Genomic DNA, 20864 nt, shown 5'->3' with positions numbered 1-20864 from the left:
TTTTTCCACTCTGGTATTAATTCCATCCGAGCTTTGCCAGTCTTATTAGGTACACACAAGATGCCTTTCTTGGAAATATCTAAGCCACGTTTTTTGCAGCCCCCTATGATTTTCACGTAATGTACTTGGCATTGGAAAGGGTTGTTATGTACCCCTCCCAAAAAGGCTCGATTTTCTTCGGCATTGCTACTGTGATACACCGTGCACTGTGATTACGAAATCACTCACTACTGATCTGTCACCTCGAGCTGAAATTCAGCTGTCGGTGTGATTCCTGACGCACATGACATCATTCAAATTCGTTATCAGAGATCGGAAACAAACCTGTAGTCTATGAAGGAATGATAAGGAAATGTAAGCATATCTGAAATTACTCACTGTACTGATCACAGTAATGGAAATTGTGGTAAAATGCTCAAAACACAGTGGAACTTTGCACCACGAATATTTCAGAAAGGTAAGTTTCTCACAGTCAGCTTTAGAGCTGTTCTGTACATCAACGTCTCTCTGATGCAATATAATAGGCTATTCGTATCAAGAAACAAAACACTATCAGAGAACTTCCGAATGAGATTTTTCCAAGACCTAAAGCCATAAACGTCAAGAGGCTGAACAATCGAAGTTGTGTGCTTTGAAATTATTGTTAACGCTTCCACCGTTTTACCTTCCGGAGTTATTTTTTCTATAGCCTATATATTTCTGTACTGATCCACGAGTCTATCAAAAGAATGTTATGATCACCGACAGATGGAAAATATACACTCTTGAAACCACTTGAAGACGAGTTTTCATAAGCTTCCACGATTTTGAGGGCTAAGCCTTCTCGTATGTAGAAATTCATAGGGAGATTTTTTGTTTCAAATGGAACGTATGGGCGAACCATCATCACTTGGTGAGTCTTCCTTGTAAGCCTAAATTTGTTTCAATGTGTCGTTAAGATATTTTGTTTAAGTTATTTTCAAACCATGTGTAGACAACGTATAAAGTAATTACAGACAATTCTACAAGGTGTATCTACAAATAATCATGAATCTATATCAACTGTAAATGTGCAAATTAGAAGATCTATTGCGTTGATCCTCAAGCTAGGCGGATTTCCAACTCAAACCGGCTGACTACACTAAGGTTCACTGCGTACCCAGGTTCCTAGCAGTCAACTCTATTAGTTCCTAGGCCAGAGCCTTGTTTTGGTATTTTTCTCTGGTTTTTAGACCTCCTTCATATATAATTACTCTGTTCCTGTGCCGATGTGCCTATCCTTCTTTAGGCGTTATTTTAAATAAATCGGTTATGTGTTCCTTCTTCCCTTTGAAGAGTAGAATATTATAATTTCAGTTTTGTCAGAGCTGTGCTCTGAAGTTTTCAGAAAATTGCGATTGCGCGTTATAGTCTTGCTTATTTTCTATTTTACATTTCCAAAAGCATACAAGTTTCTTGTAAGAAGTGTTACATGTACGAGTGCAAGTAGTGAAAATATAGAGCCCGAAAGAATAAATAAAAATCAGCGTACCGACAGTATAGTGAAATTTATTTATCCATCGTCTTTTTTTTTTTTTTGTAGTGATAAAACATGCCTAATTCCCGTGTCGTGTGCTAAAAAAACTCAGTAATACTGCTATGGTTTTCAGTTAGGCTAACTGAAACGACATTTTCAACATTTTTCAACAAAACATTCCTCTTTCTCTATTTTGATGTAAACTATTTTCGCAGGTTGTTCAAACAAAACAAAAAAACAGACAACGTTCATGACATCGTCAGTGCCTCGGAAAAAGTTGAGGAAGTTAGTTATAAAGTAGACGAACTTATTGTGAAGGTAAAAAAACTGAGCTCAGAGTGCCGAGCCAGTAATATTGAAGACATTATGAAGGAGAAAATCAAGAGCAATCAGAAGTTCCCACTTCACATCGACAAGTCCAACGGTGGAACTTATGGGAGATTTAATTCCAACAATTTTCTATTTTATTATTTTTGCACAGAATTACCCGAACGAGCCATCGGTGAAAAAATATTTCGTACGGCTAATGAATATAATGCTTCACAATGAATTAAAATGGAAGGATTGTGTCAGTACTTGCAAAGATGGAGCCGCTTCCATGACAGGCCGAGTAAAAGGATTTGTATCTAAAGTAGGTACGTGAAGTAAATCCTAATATACGATGCAACCATTGCTAAGTCTTAGCCATCTTTTCTTAAAATTGTCCTGGGCGTAGTAGTGTGAACTTTACAAAATCTCTAAACCTAAATTTGCTAAATTTGCTACTTTTTTTTTTATTTGTGACACGAAGTTGGATCTGAACAAACTACACTCCTAGTAACATTCAGAAGTTAGGTGATTGTTACGAAAGAAAGTGTTAGAGGGCAGATACATGCATTTTAACAGTTGAGGGGCATGAGTATGCAGAGTTATTTGCAAATAACGAACGGATATCCAAGTGGCATATATTTCTAATATTTTTGTTCACTTGAATTAACTGAACCGAAAAACGCGAAACAAGAACGAAAATATTTCGACTATAATGTCTTTCACGCGACTTAGTTCACATGTCCCATCTTCTTCGTTCCTACAATATTTTGTCTGGGGGCATGTAATACTTAATTTACCATAATTAAAAGCGACTAACTCTTAATATTACAACTAGGCAACGTTGCTTAAGCGCGAATGGCTCGTGTTGCTCTGAGTGGCTAAAACCGCGATCTCCATGTACCAAGTCTCATGAAAAAGGGTATAGTATGGATAAGATTCAAGTATTTGTGAATAAGCTAATACAGCACATAGAAAATGGGTCGTTTGATATCTTCCAGACTATATGGCCGCTTGCTGCAAGTAATAAAGTGGTAATGGACTTCATTAAAACATTTAGAAATCTTACAGCAGAAGTTCTATATTATTTTTGAGAGGGTGTTGAAAATTTCGACTGGGTTTCTGATTCTCTTTCTACTAATACACAAGAGGAACTAGCAGGTTTATAAGCACACAGTGCATTAAAATTTAAACTTCTTAATGTGTCTTTGGATAAGGGGAGAAAAGCAGAAAAAAGTGAAATATAGAGAGGAGTACGTCGAGGATGCCCTACACTGTTCAACATCTACTTGGAGAATTTAGTGAAGAACTATTTCCAGAACATGGGAAGAGTGATAGTAGGAGGAAGAAGAATAAAGTGCAGAAGATTTACTGATGATATGGCATTGTTAGCAGACGAGATGATACTAAGGGATATGCTACTGAAGCTAAATGGCAGATGTAAGCAGATGGAATGAAGATAAATGAAAATAAGACGAAGACCATGGTTATAGGAAGAAAAATAGAGACGGTAAACTTGCGGATTTTAATTGAGGCAGTAGAGCAAGGACAACTTCAAATACTGGGGTGTACTGTATGCAGTAACATGAGGTGCTGCCAGGAAGTCAAAAGGAGGACAGCAATGACCAAGGAAGCTTTTAATAGAGGAAGGAACATCTTCTGCGAAACTCTGGAAACAGAACTAAGGAAGAGACTAGTGAAGTACTTTATGTGAAATGTGGAATTATATGGGCCAGAAACATGGGCACAACGACGAAGTGAAGGAATGCGAATAGAAGCATTTGAAGTGTGGATGTGGAGAAGAATGGAACGTGTGAAGTGGACAGAGAATAAGAAATGAAGCTGTGTTTGAAAGAGTGGGTGATGAAAGAATGATGCTGAATTTGATCAGGAAGAGGAAAAGGAATTATTTGGGTCAATGGGTGAGTAGAAATTGCCTACTGAAGGATGCACTGGAACGAATGGTAAACGGGAGAAGCATTCGGAACAGACGAAGATATCAGACGATAGACGAACGATCTATGGATCATATGCGGAGACAAAAACGAAGGCAGAAAATAGGAAAGATTGGATAATACTGGGTTTGCAGTGAAAGACCTGCCCTTAGGCAAAACACTATGAATGAATGAAAGTGTCTTTGGATTGAATACTCGGCTACTTCGAAGATGGTAATTAATGTATCATTAATATTCTCTACTACATATTATGTATTTGTTTCAACTGGCTTTTCGACATTGATTGAAATTAAAACATCAAAGAGGGAGAGACTGAAATTCGTCGATGAAGAAATGAAGGCGACTTATTTCGTTACGTATCAGCAAGCTGTGTTCAGCAAAGCAGGTGCAAGTATTACATTAAAGGAAAAAAAGTAAATCAGTGACGCTGCAGCCCATGCAGGGCCAAGTCCGACCGGCCGGCTGCTGGCGTCACATCCACATGCCGAAACATAGGTGCACGATCAACCAACTAGAATGAAGATATCGTGTGGTTAGCACGATGATCCCCCCCGCCGTTATAGCTGGTTTGCGAAACCGATTTTCGCTACCTATCGTAGCTCCCCAAGTGCATCACGATGCTGGGTGGGCACCGGTCCCATACACTAGCCGAAATTTCATGAGAAAATTTCTTCCACCATGAGAACTCGAACCAGTTCGCATTTCGTAACGCGAGTCTTACCCAGGATCCCTTAGACCACTACGCCACGGCGCGGGACACATTAAAGGTAACAGTAGAGTTATTACTTCAGTAGTAATTGTACAGTGTATTTTCTAGAGTTATTTCATATATATATATATATATACACAGTATATATGAGGAGCTCCGAAACAAAACCCGTTAAGTCCACAAGTCATAAATTTTCAGGGAAGACGAAAAACTTCTACCGCTTAAACTTGTGAATAAAAAAATTAAAAGAAACCACTGTTGTAAAAGGACTCATTCTTCATAAGAAAATGACTAGTGCTGAAAATCAGTTGCATCTAAATTAGGAATAATCGCAACTTAAAAAAATATAAGGTGGACTTAACTTGTTTTGTTCCATACGGGTGGACAAAACGGCTTTTGAAACGGAAACTAACGAAATACAAGTATGTACTTTAGGAAATCAAGTTTACTAAATAAAAATTAACTCGTACCAGTACATGTTAATGGGTTATTTATGAAAGGGCCAAAGTCGCTAATTTTGTAAAAATGAGTTTGGAATATAATACTGCTCTTTTGGTGTAGATACATCGATTTAGATATGAAGAGGACTAAATTTCACACTCTAATGCTTAGTAGAATTTATGATATAATTTTTAGTTCAGCGTTAATTAAAAAATTTCTTAAATTGCTAACAATTTGGTATTCAAGACTTAAGCCCTTTCATAAATAACCCATTCATGTTATAGTGATTGTTAATGAATTAATGGTCTAAAATTTATTACTATTATGTATTATTCATCTTCACAAGCAAATCAAAACAAAAAGAATATGCTACATCATTCCAAAACCGTCTTCATTATCAAGACAATCATATCTTTCATTTTCCTCTTCATTCAGAGTCATCTTTCTGATAATCAACAATGTTTGCGTAAAACTGTAGTTTTGCCATGTTACTTCACTCATCTCCAAATCTTTGTTTCAACAAACAGTCCATATCAGCCTTCTTTGCAGTTTTCACATTATCTGGGCAAAATGATATGTTCAAGGGGTGAGTTATATCTTCCACATGACAACCTCTCTTTAACAATGATTTCGAACGTCTAGAATGTTCAAGTCGATATGACACATTCATTGCTACATTTATATTCGTTTTACCTGCCTTTATTTTCTTCATCAGAAGTATCGTTTTCATAGTACTGATCCCTTCTAGCTTATGAACTTTGGAGGTAAATGCCTTGAAGTCTTGAACTTTCTAATCTATCCCCAGAACGGAAACTTTGTCGACATTACGACAGAAATTGTGGTAGTCTTCAAGCATAAATATTTCAGAGTGCCTTCGCAATGTTTTTTTCTATTATACCAAACGCCCTACCTATTGGGAGGAGTCGACCTGGTTGGCGAGTTGGTATAGCGCTGGACTTCTATGCCCAAGGTTGCGGGTTCGATCCCGGGCCAGGTCGATGGCATTTAAGTGTGCTTAAATGCGACCGGCTCATGTCAGTAGATTTACTGGCATGTAAAAGAACTCCTGCGGGACAAAATTCCGGCACATCCGGCGACGCTGATATAACCTCTGCAGTTGCAAGCGTCGTTAAATAAAACATAACATTTAACATTTATTGGAAGGACATCAATGGCCTTGACGAGGAAAAGTCATACATATGTCTTTCACAGACTGCGGTGATTTTTGCAGACGCCACCACTACAGAGCATGTACAAGAATGGAATTTCGATTTTATCTTCACATCCGTCTGGAACTAGCCTTTTAGTGGAGACAGCTTCATCAAAATTCTGTCTGCTAAGAAAATTTTTAAGACCTGAAACTACTTCTTTTGTTTCCCGGCTTGCCTGATTTTCAATTCAGCAGTAAAAGTTAGGGGATTTGTTCTCAACATCTGTAATACAGAATGCGCAGAAACTAATCTAGCATACTTATTGGTAGTTTCGGCCACGGCTGAACCTGTTGTAAATCGAAACAAAGAGTGTCAGAATTTTGTGGAGTTTCTTTCAACATTTTGTAGAATTTCTTTGCTTTGATTTTGTGGGCGATGAATGCAGCACGAGTTTCTTCCTTTTTCGTACTGCTGACGGAGGATTACACTTCATGATGCATTCTTGCACAATATCTACATGTGTCCGTAGCAGGTGTACCAAACCCCAAGTTGAATTCAGTGGAAAAGATGTTGTAAAAGAACCACCATTTTCCTTTCAAAGAGTCTGACACACTGGAATTATAAATTTTGTGTAGTTTGCTTATACTGAGTTTTGAAAGAAGGTACAATCTCATACTTTTTCTGCGAGAGTAGTGGCTTTCGCATGCTTTCAAGTTTGATATAAATGTAATAACAGATCGTCTCTTTTTTGAGACTGTTTTGATCTACGATCATCACCCATTCTTTCCATAGTGGGCTTTCCAGCCAGTGTGTTGGATGCTATAATGATAATAATGATAATAATAATAATAATAATAATAATAATAATAATAATAATAATATATTTTTTAAATCTGGTTGTAGTAGCTCTAGCAACTTGGTTATATCGCGACATAACCACTTGTAACATTGAATTGAGTATCTTTAAGGTAATATCTTTGATGAGCTGTGGGTTTTAGAAATTTAAAATCCACCAACTGGGCCGGGTTTGAGTTCATTGGTGGGTACGCTACCAATGTGCTAACCAGGTCGGAAATAATATTTTTGAGACACTTACAAATGCATAAATTATTATATACGCCATCATGAACATGATTACTACATTCAAAAACCTTATTACCATATATTTTACAACAAGACTGTTCAATTTTCCGAAATCGTGTTTTTGTTAATGTCGCCTCTCCGTCGATGAAACAGACATCAATGAAGCAAGAAGCCTGTCTTATTTCACTTTGTTATGATGTGCATAAACCCTTTTTCTGGGCTTTATAAAACTATATGAGGGGATCGAATAGCATTTGAAGCGCCCTTCCTTGTGACTGAAGGGAGGTTCAAATTCCATGATACCATAATCCTTGTCATGATATCTAGAATAAAATTGTGGAGACGTATATCCATGACATTTTTACCAACACTTTAAATCAGGACCACATTGTTTTCATTTAATTTACAGCTTCATATTCTTTCTTTCGCCTTGTCTCCGACATTCTTTTCCTCTTTCTGGACCCTGAGGATCCCTTTAAGACAGATACACTTCCCTCCATACTATTAGAACAGTATTGCGAGACTGACTTATTTCCTATGAATACAATTTTATTCTCCTGCTTAAATCATTAAAAATGTGTGATTTATGCACCAACAATGATGACATTACAGTAACATTGATATGCCTCCAGCAGCAGATGCAGGTGCAACAATGAACTAATAAAATTATTAATATTATGTGGCTGCAGAATAAACAGAATTCTGAGTCTGTTGACTTAACGGGGTTTGTTCCGACTGGAGCGCTGGACTGAAAGGATTATGAAACAAACACTCGATTCCGATCGCATTTTTAACAGGGATGCAATGGAGTTAGAACCAAATAGAGACTGTAAATCGATGTAGGACATTTCGTAGAGTAAGAATCCGTTTCAAACTCAATTTCGATCGGAGATGGACTTAACGGGTTTTGTCTCGGAGCTCTTCATATATAAATGAGGCAGTAGAGCAAGTGGACAGCTTTAAATACTTGGGATGTACTATAAGAAGTAACATGAGCTGCTGCCAGGAAGTCAAAAGGAGAATAGCAATGGCAAATGAAGCTTTTAATAGAAAAAGGAGCATCTTCTGCGGACCTCTGGAAAAAGAACTAAGGGAGAGACTAGTGAAGTGCTTTGTGTGGAGTGTGGCATTGTATAGGGCAGAAACATGGACATTACGACGAAGTGAAGAGAAGCGAATAGAAGCATTTAAAATGTGGATGCCACCGGCGTGGCTCAGTCGGTTAAGGCGCTTGCCTGCCGGTCTGAAGTTGCGCTCGGGCGCGGGTTCGATTCCCGCTTGGGTTTTTTCCGAGGTTTTCCCCAACCGTAAGGTGAATGCCAGGTAATCTAAGGCTAATCCTCGGCCTCATCTCGCCAAATACCATCTCGCTATCACCAATCTCATCGACGCTAAATAACTTCGTAGTTGATACAGCGTCCTTAAATAACCAACTAAAAATAAAGTGGATATGGAGAAGGATGGAACGTATGAAATGGACAGACAGAGTAAGAAACGAAGCTGTGTTGGAAAGAGTGAATAAAGAAAGAATGATGCTGAAACTGACCAGAAAGAGGAAAAGGAATTGGCTGGGTCACTGGTTGAGAAGAAACTGCCTACTGAAGGATGCACTGGACGGAATGGTGAACGGGAGAAGAGTTCGGGGCAGAAGAATATATCAGATGATAGACGACATTAGGATATATGGATCATATGAGGAGACAAAGAGGAAGCCAGAAAATAGGAAAGACTGGAGAATGCTGGGTTTGTAATGAAAGACCTGCCCTTGGGCAGAACACTATGAACGAATATGTGAGTGAGTGAGTGAGTGAGTGAGTGAGTGAGTGAGTGAGTGAGTGAGTGAGTGAGTGAGTGAGTGAGTGAGTGAGTGAGTGAGTGAGTGAGTGAGTGAGTGAGTGAGTGAGCGAGTGTAAAATGTTAATGTTAATGAATGCATGATTCAAATTCTGTTTGAATAATAATAATAATAATAATAATAATAATAATAATAATAATAATAATAATAATAATAATAATTGGCCCACTTGATAGTTCGAACCGAACTAAAAAAAATGTTAATCATAGACAAGGAAGTGGAGAAACCATTGCATCATGTGTGGGGATTCACCGATCTCGCAGCAGGAAAGAAAGGAACGGGCCTTATGAGTTGCGTCACTAACATTTTCATTGTGACAGTTGACCCTCTCTATGGTTTTTTAATTGGTTATTTTATGACGCTTTATCAACTACTATGGTTATCTAGCGTCTGAATGAGATGGAGGTAATAATGCCAACGAAATGAGCACAGGGTTCAGCGCCGAAAGTTACCAAACATTTGCTCTTGATGAGTTGAGGGAAAATCCCAGAAGAAGCCTCAACCAGGTAACGTATCCCAACCAGGATTTGAACCCGGGCTCGCTCTTTCACGGACGGGCATGTTAACTGTAACTCCACAGCGGTGGACTCTATGAATATGAAATAACCATTTTTGGCATATGTATCAAGTTATTTAATATTTCAAGCAAATAAATTAATTTTTTACATGAGGATCTCTCTTCAAATTAATTGGAGAGGCCCCTCCATTAATTTTATTGGGCAGGCGAGACCCCTGCCTTTATAAGTTGAGGGGACAGAAAATATCTTGCCGCTCCCAAAAGTCGGCGCCTATGTATGTATAGGCCTATATTAATTTTGTTAAATAGCGAGTAGAGCAACAAGTTAATATTACTAAATTCAATATTTTGAAATTAAAGGACGAGAAAGCTAAGCAAAATTATCAGGTCGAAATTTCGAATAGGTTTACCACTTTAGAAAGTTCCGACGAAGTTGAGAAAGAATTAGATGTTAATAGCGTGTGGGAAAATATCAGAGATAGTATCAAAATTGCAGCTGAGCAGAGCATAGGTTATTATGAAACTAAGAAAAAGAAACCGTGGTTTGATGAAGATTGTTGCATGGTAGTAGAAAGAAGGAAACAGGCAAAATTGAAATTCTTACAGGATCCAGTTGAGGAGAAGAGAGATAATTATTTCAATGAAAGACGGGAAGCAAGTCGTACACTTAGGAATAAAAAGAGAGGTTACTTGAAGGAAAAACTGAATGAGGTAGAAACAAATAGTAAGAATAAAAACATTCGAGATTTATATAAGGGTATAAAGGAATTTAAGAACGGATATCAGCCAAGGCTAAACGTGATCAAGGATGAGAATGGTGACTTGCTTGCAGACTCTCCATCAATCCTAAACAGATGGAAAAACTATTTTGCGCAACTACTAAATGTACATAGGCCAAATAGAAATAATCGGGAAGAAATTGAAATACAAACTGCTGAGCCATTTATACCCGAACCCACGCTTTCAGAAGTCGAAATTGCGATAGAAAATCTGATAAAGTACAAGACTCCAGGTATCGATCAAATTCCAGCAGAATTAATACAAGAGGGTGGAAGTGCATTATATAGCGAAATTTATAAACTTGTACTTGCTATTTGGGAAAAGGAAATTGTACCAGAACAATGGAAGGAGTCCATAATTGTACCTATTTTTAAAAAGGGGGACAAAACCAACTGTGGTAACTTTCGAGGAATATCACTTTTGTTGACGTCGTACAAAATGTTGTCCAATATTCTTTTGAGAAGATTAACTCCGTACGTAGATGAAATTATTGGGGATCATCAGTGCGGTTTTCGGCGTAATAGATCGACTATTGATCAGATTTTTTGTATTCGACAGATAATGGAGAAAAAATAGGAGTATAAGGGTACAGTGCATCAGTTATTCATAGATTTCAAAAAGGCATATGACTCGGTTAAGAGAGAAGTATTATATGATATTCTTATTGAATTTGGTATTCCCAAGAAAATAGTTCGATTAATTAAAATGTGTCTCAGTGAAACATACAGCAGAGTCCGTATAGGTCAGTATCTATCTGATGCTTTTCCAATTCACTGCGGGCTAAAGCAGGGAGATGCACTATCACCTTTACTTTTTAACTTCGCTTTAGAATATGCCATTAGGAAAGTTCAGGATAACACGCAGGGTTTGGAATTGAACGGGTTACATCAGCTTCTTGTCTATGCGGATGACGTGAATATGTTAGGAGAAAATACACAAACGATTAGGGAAAACACGGAAATTTTACTTGAAGCAAGTAAAGCGATCGGTTTGGAAGTAAATCCCGAAAAGACAAAGTATATGATTATGTCTCGTGACCAGAATATTGTAGGAAATGGAAATATAAAAATTGGAGATTTGTCCTTCGAAGAGGTGGAAAAATTCAAATATCTTGGAGCAACAGTAACAAATATAAATGACACTCGGGAGGAAATGAAACGCAGAAGAAATATGGGAAATGCTTGTTATTATTCGGTTGAGAAGCTCTTATCATCCAGTCTGCTGTCAAAAAATCTGAAAGTTAGAATTTATAAAACAGTTATATTACCGGTTCTTCTGTATGGTTGTGAAACTTGGACTCTCACTCTGAGAGAGGAACATAGGTTAAGGGTGTTTGAGAATAAGGTTCTTAGGAAAATATTTGGGGCTAAGCGGAATGAAGTTACAGAAGAATGGAGAAAGTTACACAACACAGAACTGCACGCATTGTATTCTTCACCTGACATAATTAGTAACATTAAATCCAGACGTTTGAGATGGGCAGGGCATGTAGCACGTATGGGCGAATCCAGAAATTCATATAGAGTATAAGTTGGGAGACCGGAGGGAAAAAGACCTTTAGGGAGGCCGAGACGTAGATGGGAGGATAATATTAAAATGGATTTGAGGGAGGTGGGGTATGATGATAGAGACTGGATTAATCTTGCACAAGATAGGGACCGATGGCGGGCTTATGTGAGGGCGGCAATGAACCTTTGGGTTCCTTAAAAGCCATTTGTAAGTAAGTAAATATGCTTTTGAGAGGATTAACATTTTCACGTGCCGTGTTGAATCATGGGTAAGTTAAGGATGTGCCGCGAGGAGAAGACGGTTGCGGAACATTGGACTCCGTGATGAATTCAACGCACGCGTTTGCCTAATGAAGGCCAAATATGGAGGAAAACAGTAGTGCAGTGCGATCGTGACGTCCAACACATTTCGCACCTCGAAATAAGAAAACAAACTGTTTTCATCATGCACCCACGCGCTGCACACGTAGTATATATTTTCTTGGAAACTATTGCGAAAATATGGTCATCAAAGTGCCTCAGTGTGACAGCTGTGCTCATCCCAGCAGAATAATATTGCTACACCAGGATGTCTCCTTCAGGACTGCTTGCGTTGTTGTTCCTTATTACGATCGCCAACGGATTATTACGGTAATACATGTTTAAGGACATTCTTTTCTTTAAGTCATGTTCTATAGATATTGGCAACTTATTTGTGAATCATTATCATTGTAATCCGTTCCCAAAAATGTATAATTGATACATGTTACAGTACCGCATCTATTCTTCTTTATACTCTGAGCATTACATTTTAATTCAGTTCTTCTATCATTATACTAGCACTGTCTACTACATACAGTCACGAAGCTCGAGTTTATGAGGGTGCTAGGAACAATAGACGCGCAGGTACTATTTCGCATTGTCTGTGATGAGGCGATAGTAGCGATCTAGTGGTTAGCAACTCTGTATCTATGGACGCATATTTACTACGTATTGAGCTTCGTGACTGTATGTACTAGACTGTGATACTACGTCCATAGTTTCATTTAACAATGTAATTTAACTCCTTTTCTTCCTCTTCCTCTTCTTCCTCTTCCTCTTCTTCCTCTTTCTTCTTCCTCTTCTTCCTCATAATTTCATATACTACGTCCAATTAATGGCGGTAGGGTAGCTCAGTTGGTACAGCTACGGACTGGAAGGTCCGGGGTTCGATCCCGAGCGGTGACGGGATTTTTCTCGTTGCCAAACTTTCAGAACGGCTCCGAGGTTCACTCAGCCTCCTATAAAATTGAGTACCGAATCTTTCCCGGGGATAAAAGGCGGTCAGAGCGTGGTGCCGATTAAACCACCTCATTCTAATGCCGAGGTCATGGAAAGTATGAGGCTCTACTTCCATGCCCCCCAAGTGCCTTCATGGCATGTGACGGGGATACTTTTACCTTTAAGCTCAATGAATGACTTGTTACGACCCCATTCCACAGTTTTAACAGACAATCCAAATACATTTCTCCTCAAAGATTTTAACTTAACATTTGGCAAGTTATCCTTTCAGATGTAATTCTAAGGACATTAGACCACCATATGGTTCAATAACATTGAACTTTGTCTAAAATTGAATAAATTCTTAATTTTCCTCAAATTCTGTATTTTCCTTCTTATCTAATTTAGTGGCGCCTGCTGTTCTCTTTAAATAATATTACATTTCAATTTAAGGGGAGGCAGAGGTGAATATTTCAAAATCCACAAAATGTATCCGATTTGTTTGAAATTGATCATGGATACTAAGTATGTTATTAGTAATGGACATACCAAGTTTCAACTTTCTAAGTACAATAGTTCTGTAAATATTAATAATTTTATAAAACTTTATATCGTTTGATATAAAATGCTCCATGCACCATATTGTAAGAAATTTTCAATATTTCTTTTTATTTATATGTTCAGAGAAGGTATATAAATAATGATAAGTATTAGTTTATTATGGGAATAATATAGTAATACAGTTATCTTGGTTTTAATTTCATACTTTTAAAGGGCACAAAATCAAAAACTAACATCGGAATATGAAAATAAAGATAATAAAAATGTAAAAAGCCAAATTTTCATTTTTTCTTCAGTTTTGTTCGAAAATTTCACCTCTGCCTCCCCTTAATAAAGATATACATACTCACTTAACAAGACAAAGAGAAAATATATTTTCCTTCTCAGCATAGCTCAGTAACTTATGGAATGAAAGGAATTAAGCATTCTTTTAATAACAACTTTTAACCAACTTCCTTTAGAATACAGAATTTTACCAAATTGCCGGTGTTTTAAGAATTCTTTAAAAATACGTTTTTGGAAAGACTATTTACTTTAATTCTCAGTTGATTTATTTATTTCATGGCTTCAAATTTGTTCTTCCTTCTGCCCTAAACTTTATAGCCTATTATCTTACTATTTGTTCATATTTTGCTTTCTTTATTTCTTTTATAAATTCTTGAGATATTGTTTGCTTCCACAGACTGTAGCTGCATGACTTTTTATATTACATTATACAACATATGTATGTGTTCTTGCATAGCCCCCACATATGAGTTACACTCGTTGGGGCATACTCAATAAATAAAAAAATAAAATAAAATAAAGTTCACTGGAAGTAATTCGGCGTTCATCACATTTACATATAGTCCACACTTCACTACCATGTATGGTATGGGTCTCACCAATGTTTTGTAGACTTCAATTCTAGTATGCTTTTTAACAACAGAAGGCTTGAAATTCTTATTAATAGTACTCGTTGCATAATTAAAACTATTCTATTTTGATGTCATATCCTTTCCCTATTCATAATTCAAATGGTAGTCTAGACATACAGGGTTTCCATCTCAAAGCTTCCCAGTCTAAATAGCTATATAATTTTAAATGAATTTAATTAAGCAAAAAACACGTCAATTTAGATTTTGAGGGAGAAGATTAAAACCAATCTCAATTGTACATTAAGATAGTTTCACTCCCTCATCCCCAGCCACCCCGAATTTGAAATTTCAAATGGCACCCCTATGTTGTGACCTGAGAGGATAAACAGAAAGGAGGGAGTACTCCACAGCAAATATGCTTGAAATCGGTGCGACGGATATGACGTCAAACTACACATTTACGCCTCATAATTCACCGCAAAATACCGTTAATTGCCAAATATTAAATTGTAACTGTCGGTTTTGGTCATACGTAAACGGATTAGAATGGATGTGGAGGTAACAGGACTACTAGCAGATTATTATATTAATGTATATTTATTAAAAGTGTTTAGTTGTGACATGGACTGAACACTTCATTTCCACATTCTTTCTCTTATCAAGAAGGATGTTGGCATTCCTTCATATGTTAAAGCATAGGGGGATATATCAAAGGGCATATTCTACAGTTGAGCCGAACAGAATATTAGCTTATTTATAAAAAAATAACACCTATTGAACTTGACTACACTTTTGAAATATTCACAACACGAAACAATTTGTAATCGTAATAATATGAACAAAACAGCTGATGAACACAGCGGAAAAAGAGATGAATTTTGGGTAATTTGACGGCCATATTAGTACACCTTTCAAGCTTATGGCCCGGAGTTGGTTGTGACACTTAAATTTGAAAGAGTATTCAATTGTTTCTACATCGCATTAACTTGTTTTCGCATCTTTTTTTTTTCTATCGTCGTCTGGCAACTGGATTGTTGTTACTGTTGATTTGAGTTGAAAAGAATAAAACTATGATACAAAGACTATGGACCATTTCATATAATAGTTGTGTTTGTGTATTAAATTATTTTAAAATGGTGTATACCTTTCAAGAGAGAATAGAAATCATATTTATGGAGCTGAATATCGTTGTGCTCGCAGAACTGCTACAGCTTTCAACGAGAGGTATCCTGAGAAAAACGTAAGTCGCCGATATGTGATAGATCTAGTACCTAATAACAAATAAGCAACCTACAAAACACGAAGAAACTTCGCAGATCGGAACACAAAGCCATTTCATTAATGGACCTACCACCTCCATTCCAAAAGTAGCTGCTGTAACAAACATTTCGATTGGTTCCATACATAAAGTGCTAAAATTGAACAAATTTTTTTTCCCCTATAAGATACAAACTCACCAACAGCTCAGCGAAGACAATTTTGTTAGAAGAGTAAAATTTTGTGAAGATATGTCTCAGATAATAATTGAAGATAACCCAAATTTTACACAAAATATTTGTTTTAGTGATGAAGCGACATTTTTCTTGAATGGGTTTGTCAACTAATACAATTGTAGATAGTGGAAAAATGAAAATCCCCTATATGTTTCTGACGATCATACTCAGTTTTCTCAGAAGGTCAATGTGTGGGCTGGAATTTTTTATGATAACATTGTTGGGCCGATTTTTATTGAAGAAAACCTGACTGGAGAATTGTATCTAAACTTATCAGAAAGTGTAACTGATCCACTTATCATATTATCGCTAGAAAACCAAGTCAATGAAGGTAACATGGTGTTGAACGAACAAAATTTGTATTTTCAACAGGACGGAGCTCCCCCATATTATGCACTACCTATGCGACGACGACTAGATAGAAAATGTCCTCGAAAATGGATTGGTAGGAGAGGTTCTGTAAAATGGCCGGCGAGACCTTCAGACCTGACGCCGCTTGACTTCTTCCTCTGGAGTCATTTGAAATCAGTTGTTTATACTCCCCTGCCTGAGAAAATTTAAGAAATGAGAGATTTAATAACCCAATAATGTAATCGGATTAGTCAGGAAACACACTAGAAAGTTTTGAAATGAAATCCGTATATATAAAATATTAAACATACTCTAGAGGCATATTGTAACTCTATATTTCACTATGATGATTTCTTTCCATATGGAATCCATTACTTTAGTCTTCACATCTGAAATTTCCAACCATGTTCAAGAGATTGCGTGACAATGCTGAAAACGTGCATTTGTGCAAAAAAAAAAAAAAAAAAAACCTCGCAGCAGAATCACAATACTTTTTCTCCCATACTTCATATTATGAGAATGTAAAAACTGTAGGCTTGCTGCTTACGCTTGGAGCAACGGTGACCAAAACTCGAAAGGCAGTGATTACACGCGAGAGACAGTCTATGAAGTAAAGGGACGGGGGAGAGGTACTTGGCATGAAAACTACAACCAGTGGTGGTTCGTGCACTAACATTGAGTTCTTCATCAACCCGCTAATAAAAATCGCAAGCTTCGCTGTATCAGTAATGTCACTACTGCCATCAAGAGCCAATAATATATACATTTTTTTCTTGCTTCTTTTAATGTTCCTCATGAACACAATCAGAAATCTCCTGAATTCTCTTCTGGATATTTAGTCGACGAAACGTAGTTTTTCAGAATTAATTAACAACTTTCATTGCAAAAATTATTTCAGCCACCTTGATCATTACGTTTTTAAAAAACTCTCCTCCGTTGGAAGACTTAAAGAGACCGAGCTATTTCGTTCGCCACTGCATAGACAGCTGGCTTCCTTACATTTTATGTAAGTCATCTTTCTCTTCATGACGATGATTTATGGCTGATTTCAGTTCTTGGAGTTTAATAGCTCGTTTCATTACTACACTAGCACGTAATAACCAATCAGTTTTCTATATTATTATTATTGTTATTATTATTATTATTATTATTATTATTATTACTACTACTACTACTACTACTACTACTGGTAATACTATCAGTATTATATTATTATAATTATTATTATTATTAGTATTATTATTATTATTATTATTATCATTATTATTATTATTATTATTATTATTATTATTATTATTATTATTATTATTATTATTATTAAATGAATAACTCATAATAGTCATCAAAAGATAAAAAAAAAATTAAAATGGAGATATAGCGTAGTCTAGTAATTATTTTATCCTTCAAGGGAAGATGTAGGCCTAGGTATATATTCAGGTACGTATATAAGAATTATGGTAACACTTGCTGATAAATAATAATAATTATTATTATTATTATTATTATTATTATTATTATTATTATTATTATTATTATTATTATTATTATTATTATGCCCGTGTATTCAGCCTAATGCCCTGTACTGTCGCTTCTATATACTACTACTAATTGAACCATTGAGCAAAGCAACATATATTACATTTTCTTCAACAGAACAGCGAATAAATTCCTCTTCCCATTCTGTACGAAACCTTTTGTTCTGCTCGTAGGGACAGAGGGTTTGTAGAGCGACGTGGTACCGACACTGCTTACCTTCAGTACGTAAGCGAGACAGAGCAACGTACAAGAAACTCCCCTTACCAGTATGAACGTCTTTGATTACACGATGTAATCACGATACCCAGTTTGGTCACCGCTGGCTTAGAGTCATATAGCTTAACAAATGAGAACAAAAAGGCGGCACTGAACTCTATTCACTTTTGCACGCTAAGAATGTTTTGTTGCAGGATTCCCTTAAAGAGGAAGGAGCGATCAGAATCCAGAGTATTCAGACGGAGTCTCACCAGAAGAGTAGACCTCAAACTCGTTGAATCAGTAAGTTAATTCTTCTGCTTCGTCAATACTTTGACAGTGACACAACACAGACTAGTACATCATAAATGAGTAACACGTGCAAAAACACAGATTTATTATGTGATATTATTTTGTAATATACAGAGTGTAAGGGGTATAAGTGCCGTCCTTTTCACAGTCGTCGGGGACGGTCTACAGGATCAAAAAATGTCCATACAACATAGGGTCAAAACTTGATAGTTTTCCCAGAAAAAAATATTTATTTTCTTATTTTATTCGCGTTATACTGCTTATATCGTTAGTAAAATTACGAAAACAATTACATCAGTAGGCATATCTAACAAAGAGTTAATATTAGTTTAAATAAATATTTGTGTGTTCTATTAGTTTTCGTGAAATCAAATAAAATTGCATGCTTAAATTTGTTAATATTCTGGCGTGAGAGACGTGGCAACGTTCAGCAGGCAGTACTCTCCACAGATGTAAGTACGAGTCAGCTGAGTTCAAGCTCCCTCTCCATAGGTCTACTGCCGAGCGGTGACAAGGTATTCAACAAACAACTTACAATGTCATTTACAGTTTAGGAATATCATATGTTATTAATTTATGGAGAAAGTCGTCGTAATTCAAGTGAAACAAAAAGGATGTACCGTCAACGTTTCCTCAAAGGTTACCTAATCGACGAACTTTTGTAGCAGTTTCTCAACGATTTTTAGAAACTAGGAGTCTCTTACCCCGTTTCGAAAATCACACAGCTAGAAATTTATTTAAAAATGATACTTTACGGAAGCGGGAGAGATTAAAATTTAGCATTAGAAAAAAGTTCGTGTGATTTTGTGCAGAAAATCATTATTGTTTATTTTGTAGACATACAGTAAAAAATGAAGCAATATTGTTACATAAAATGTAAATTTACCATAATGTTCTATTAATGAGATTGAACGCGTTGTATTTAACCTTCTCCCAACACTACATCCAGAATCAAATTATTTCAGACATTCCACATAGCCACAATCTATGTCGGGGAGGAGCGTCGCGAGTTCACTGTAGAGCTGGACACCGGTTCCTCGACTTTCGTCCTGCCATCCGCAAAGTGTGACAGCTGCGGTGAGTACAGTTCATCTACCTAACAGGAAGAAGTCTAAATCTTCCATTAACTTCACTGAAATTAATACAATTAAACCAACAACAAAAATAAATAACAATGACATTCATGAAATCAACAGAAACGTTTTTGATTGTACACGACGTTGTCTAGAAATCATACGCAAATTTTGATGTAGAACTAAGTCTTTCTCCTCACTGTAACTTGAGAATTGACCCTGGCATAACAATACAAAACCCTACTCTTGTCATCCCCTTATTCTCATAATAGTTGCCTTGTTCCCCTTGTGCTCATCTTGCCCTCCTTGAATTCCTCTTGTTCTCACTGTAATCCTCGTGTTCTCTTGTCTTTCTCTTGTTCTCCTTATCTTCCTCTTATTTTCCTCGTCTTTTCCTTGCTTTCTTTGTCGTCACCCTGTTCCCTTCTATTCTCCTTACTTTATCAGTATTCTCCTTGTTCTCCCTGTATTTCCCTTGTCCTTCTAGTCTTCCCCTTAACCTTCTTATCGTCCCCTTCTTCTACTTGTCTCCTCTTTATTCTCCATGTATTGTCATTGTATTTCTATTCCTCTTGCTATCCTTGTATTGCACTTGTCTTATATTCCTCTAATTTGTCTTGTCTTCCCCTTTCCCTCTTTGTCTTCTCATTTTATTCCCCTCCTTATTTTATTCCTCTCTTTCTCATTGTATCACCCTTCCTCTCATTGTTCTCCCCGTGTTCTTATTATATTCCTCTTGTTTTCAATAGATTTCCTTTTATTTAATTATATTCCTCTTGTAATATTATATTCTAGTTATTCTCCTTGTATTCCCCCTCTCTCCTTGCATTCCTATTCTTTTCCTTATTTTCCTGTATTCACCTTGTCCTTCTAGTTTTCCTCTTCTCCTTCTTGTCGTCCCCTTGTTCTATTTGTCCTCTCATTTTCTTTGTATACTCATTGTTCTCATTGTACTCCCCGTGTTGTCCTTGTAGCCTATTCCACTTGTCTTGTATTCCTCTATTTTCCTTCTCTTCCATTCTTCTCCTCTTTTTCCTCATTGTGTTCCTCTTTTCATTGTATTCCCTTCATTCTAGTTGTGTTCCCCTTGTTATCTCTGTATTCCCCTTGTTCTCATTATATTCCCCTTGTTCTCTTTGCATTCCCCTTGTTATCATTATATTCCCTTTGTTCTTTTTGTATTTACCTTGTTCTCTTTGTATTCTCTTTGTTCTCATTATATTCCCCTTGTTCTCTTTGTATTCCCCTTGTTATTATATTCCCCTTGTTCTCTTTGTATTCTCCTTGTTCTCATTATATACCCCTTGTTCTCTTTGTATTCCCCTTGTTCTCATTATATTCCCCTTGTTCTCTTTGTATTCCCCTTGTTCTCATTATATTCCCCTTGTTCTGTTTATAGTCCCCTTGTTCTCATTATATTAACCCCTGTTCTCATTATATTTCCCTT

General features: G+C 36.7%; 2 protein-coding genes across 3 annotated transcripts in view; one reads left to right on the top strand and one right to left on the bottom strand.

The window, feature by feature from the left end:
- Positions 1 to 20864, bottom strand: part of LOC138706225 (fatty acyl-CoA reductase wat-like) — a 335996-nt gene that overhangs the window by 241610 nt on the left and 73522 nt on the right. The gene's annotated exons all lie outside the window — the stretch shown is intronic.
- Positions 12180 to 20864, top strand: part of LOC138706220 (renin-like) — a 28482-nt gene continuing 19797 nt past the window's right edge. The window contains exons 1-3 of one of the 2 annotated variants that reach the window (XM_069835259.1): positions 12245 to 12430; positions 18248 to 18335; positions 19310 to 19421. In XM_069835259.1, the coding sequence (XP_069691360.1) occupies positions 12369 to 12430; positions 18248 to 18335; positions 19310 to 19421 (262 nt within the window). In that variant the 5' untranslated portion in view covers positions 12245 to 12368. Of the gene's footprint in view, positions 12431 to 18247; positions 18336 to 19309; positions 19422 to 20864 lie in introns of both variants that reach the window. The other variant, XM_069835261.1, reaches the window with a different exon arrangement.

This window comes from Periplaneta americana, chromosome 9 (genome assembly GCF_040183065.1).
Source record: "Periplaneta americana isolate PAMFEO1 chromosome 9, P.americana_PAMFEO1_priV1, whole genome shotgun sequence".
In the NCBI taxonomy this organism is placed as follows: domain Eukaryota; kingdom Metazoa; phylum Arthropoda; class Insecta; order Blattodea; family Blattidae; genus Periplaneta; species Periplaneta americana.
The sequence above is the reverse complement of the archived record's forward strand: the minus strand, read 5'-3'. Positions and strand labels throughout refer to the sequence as shown.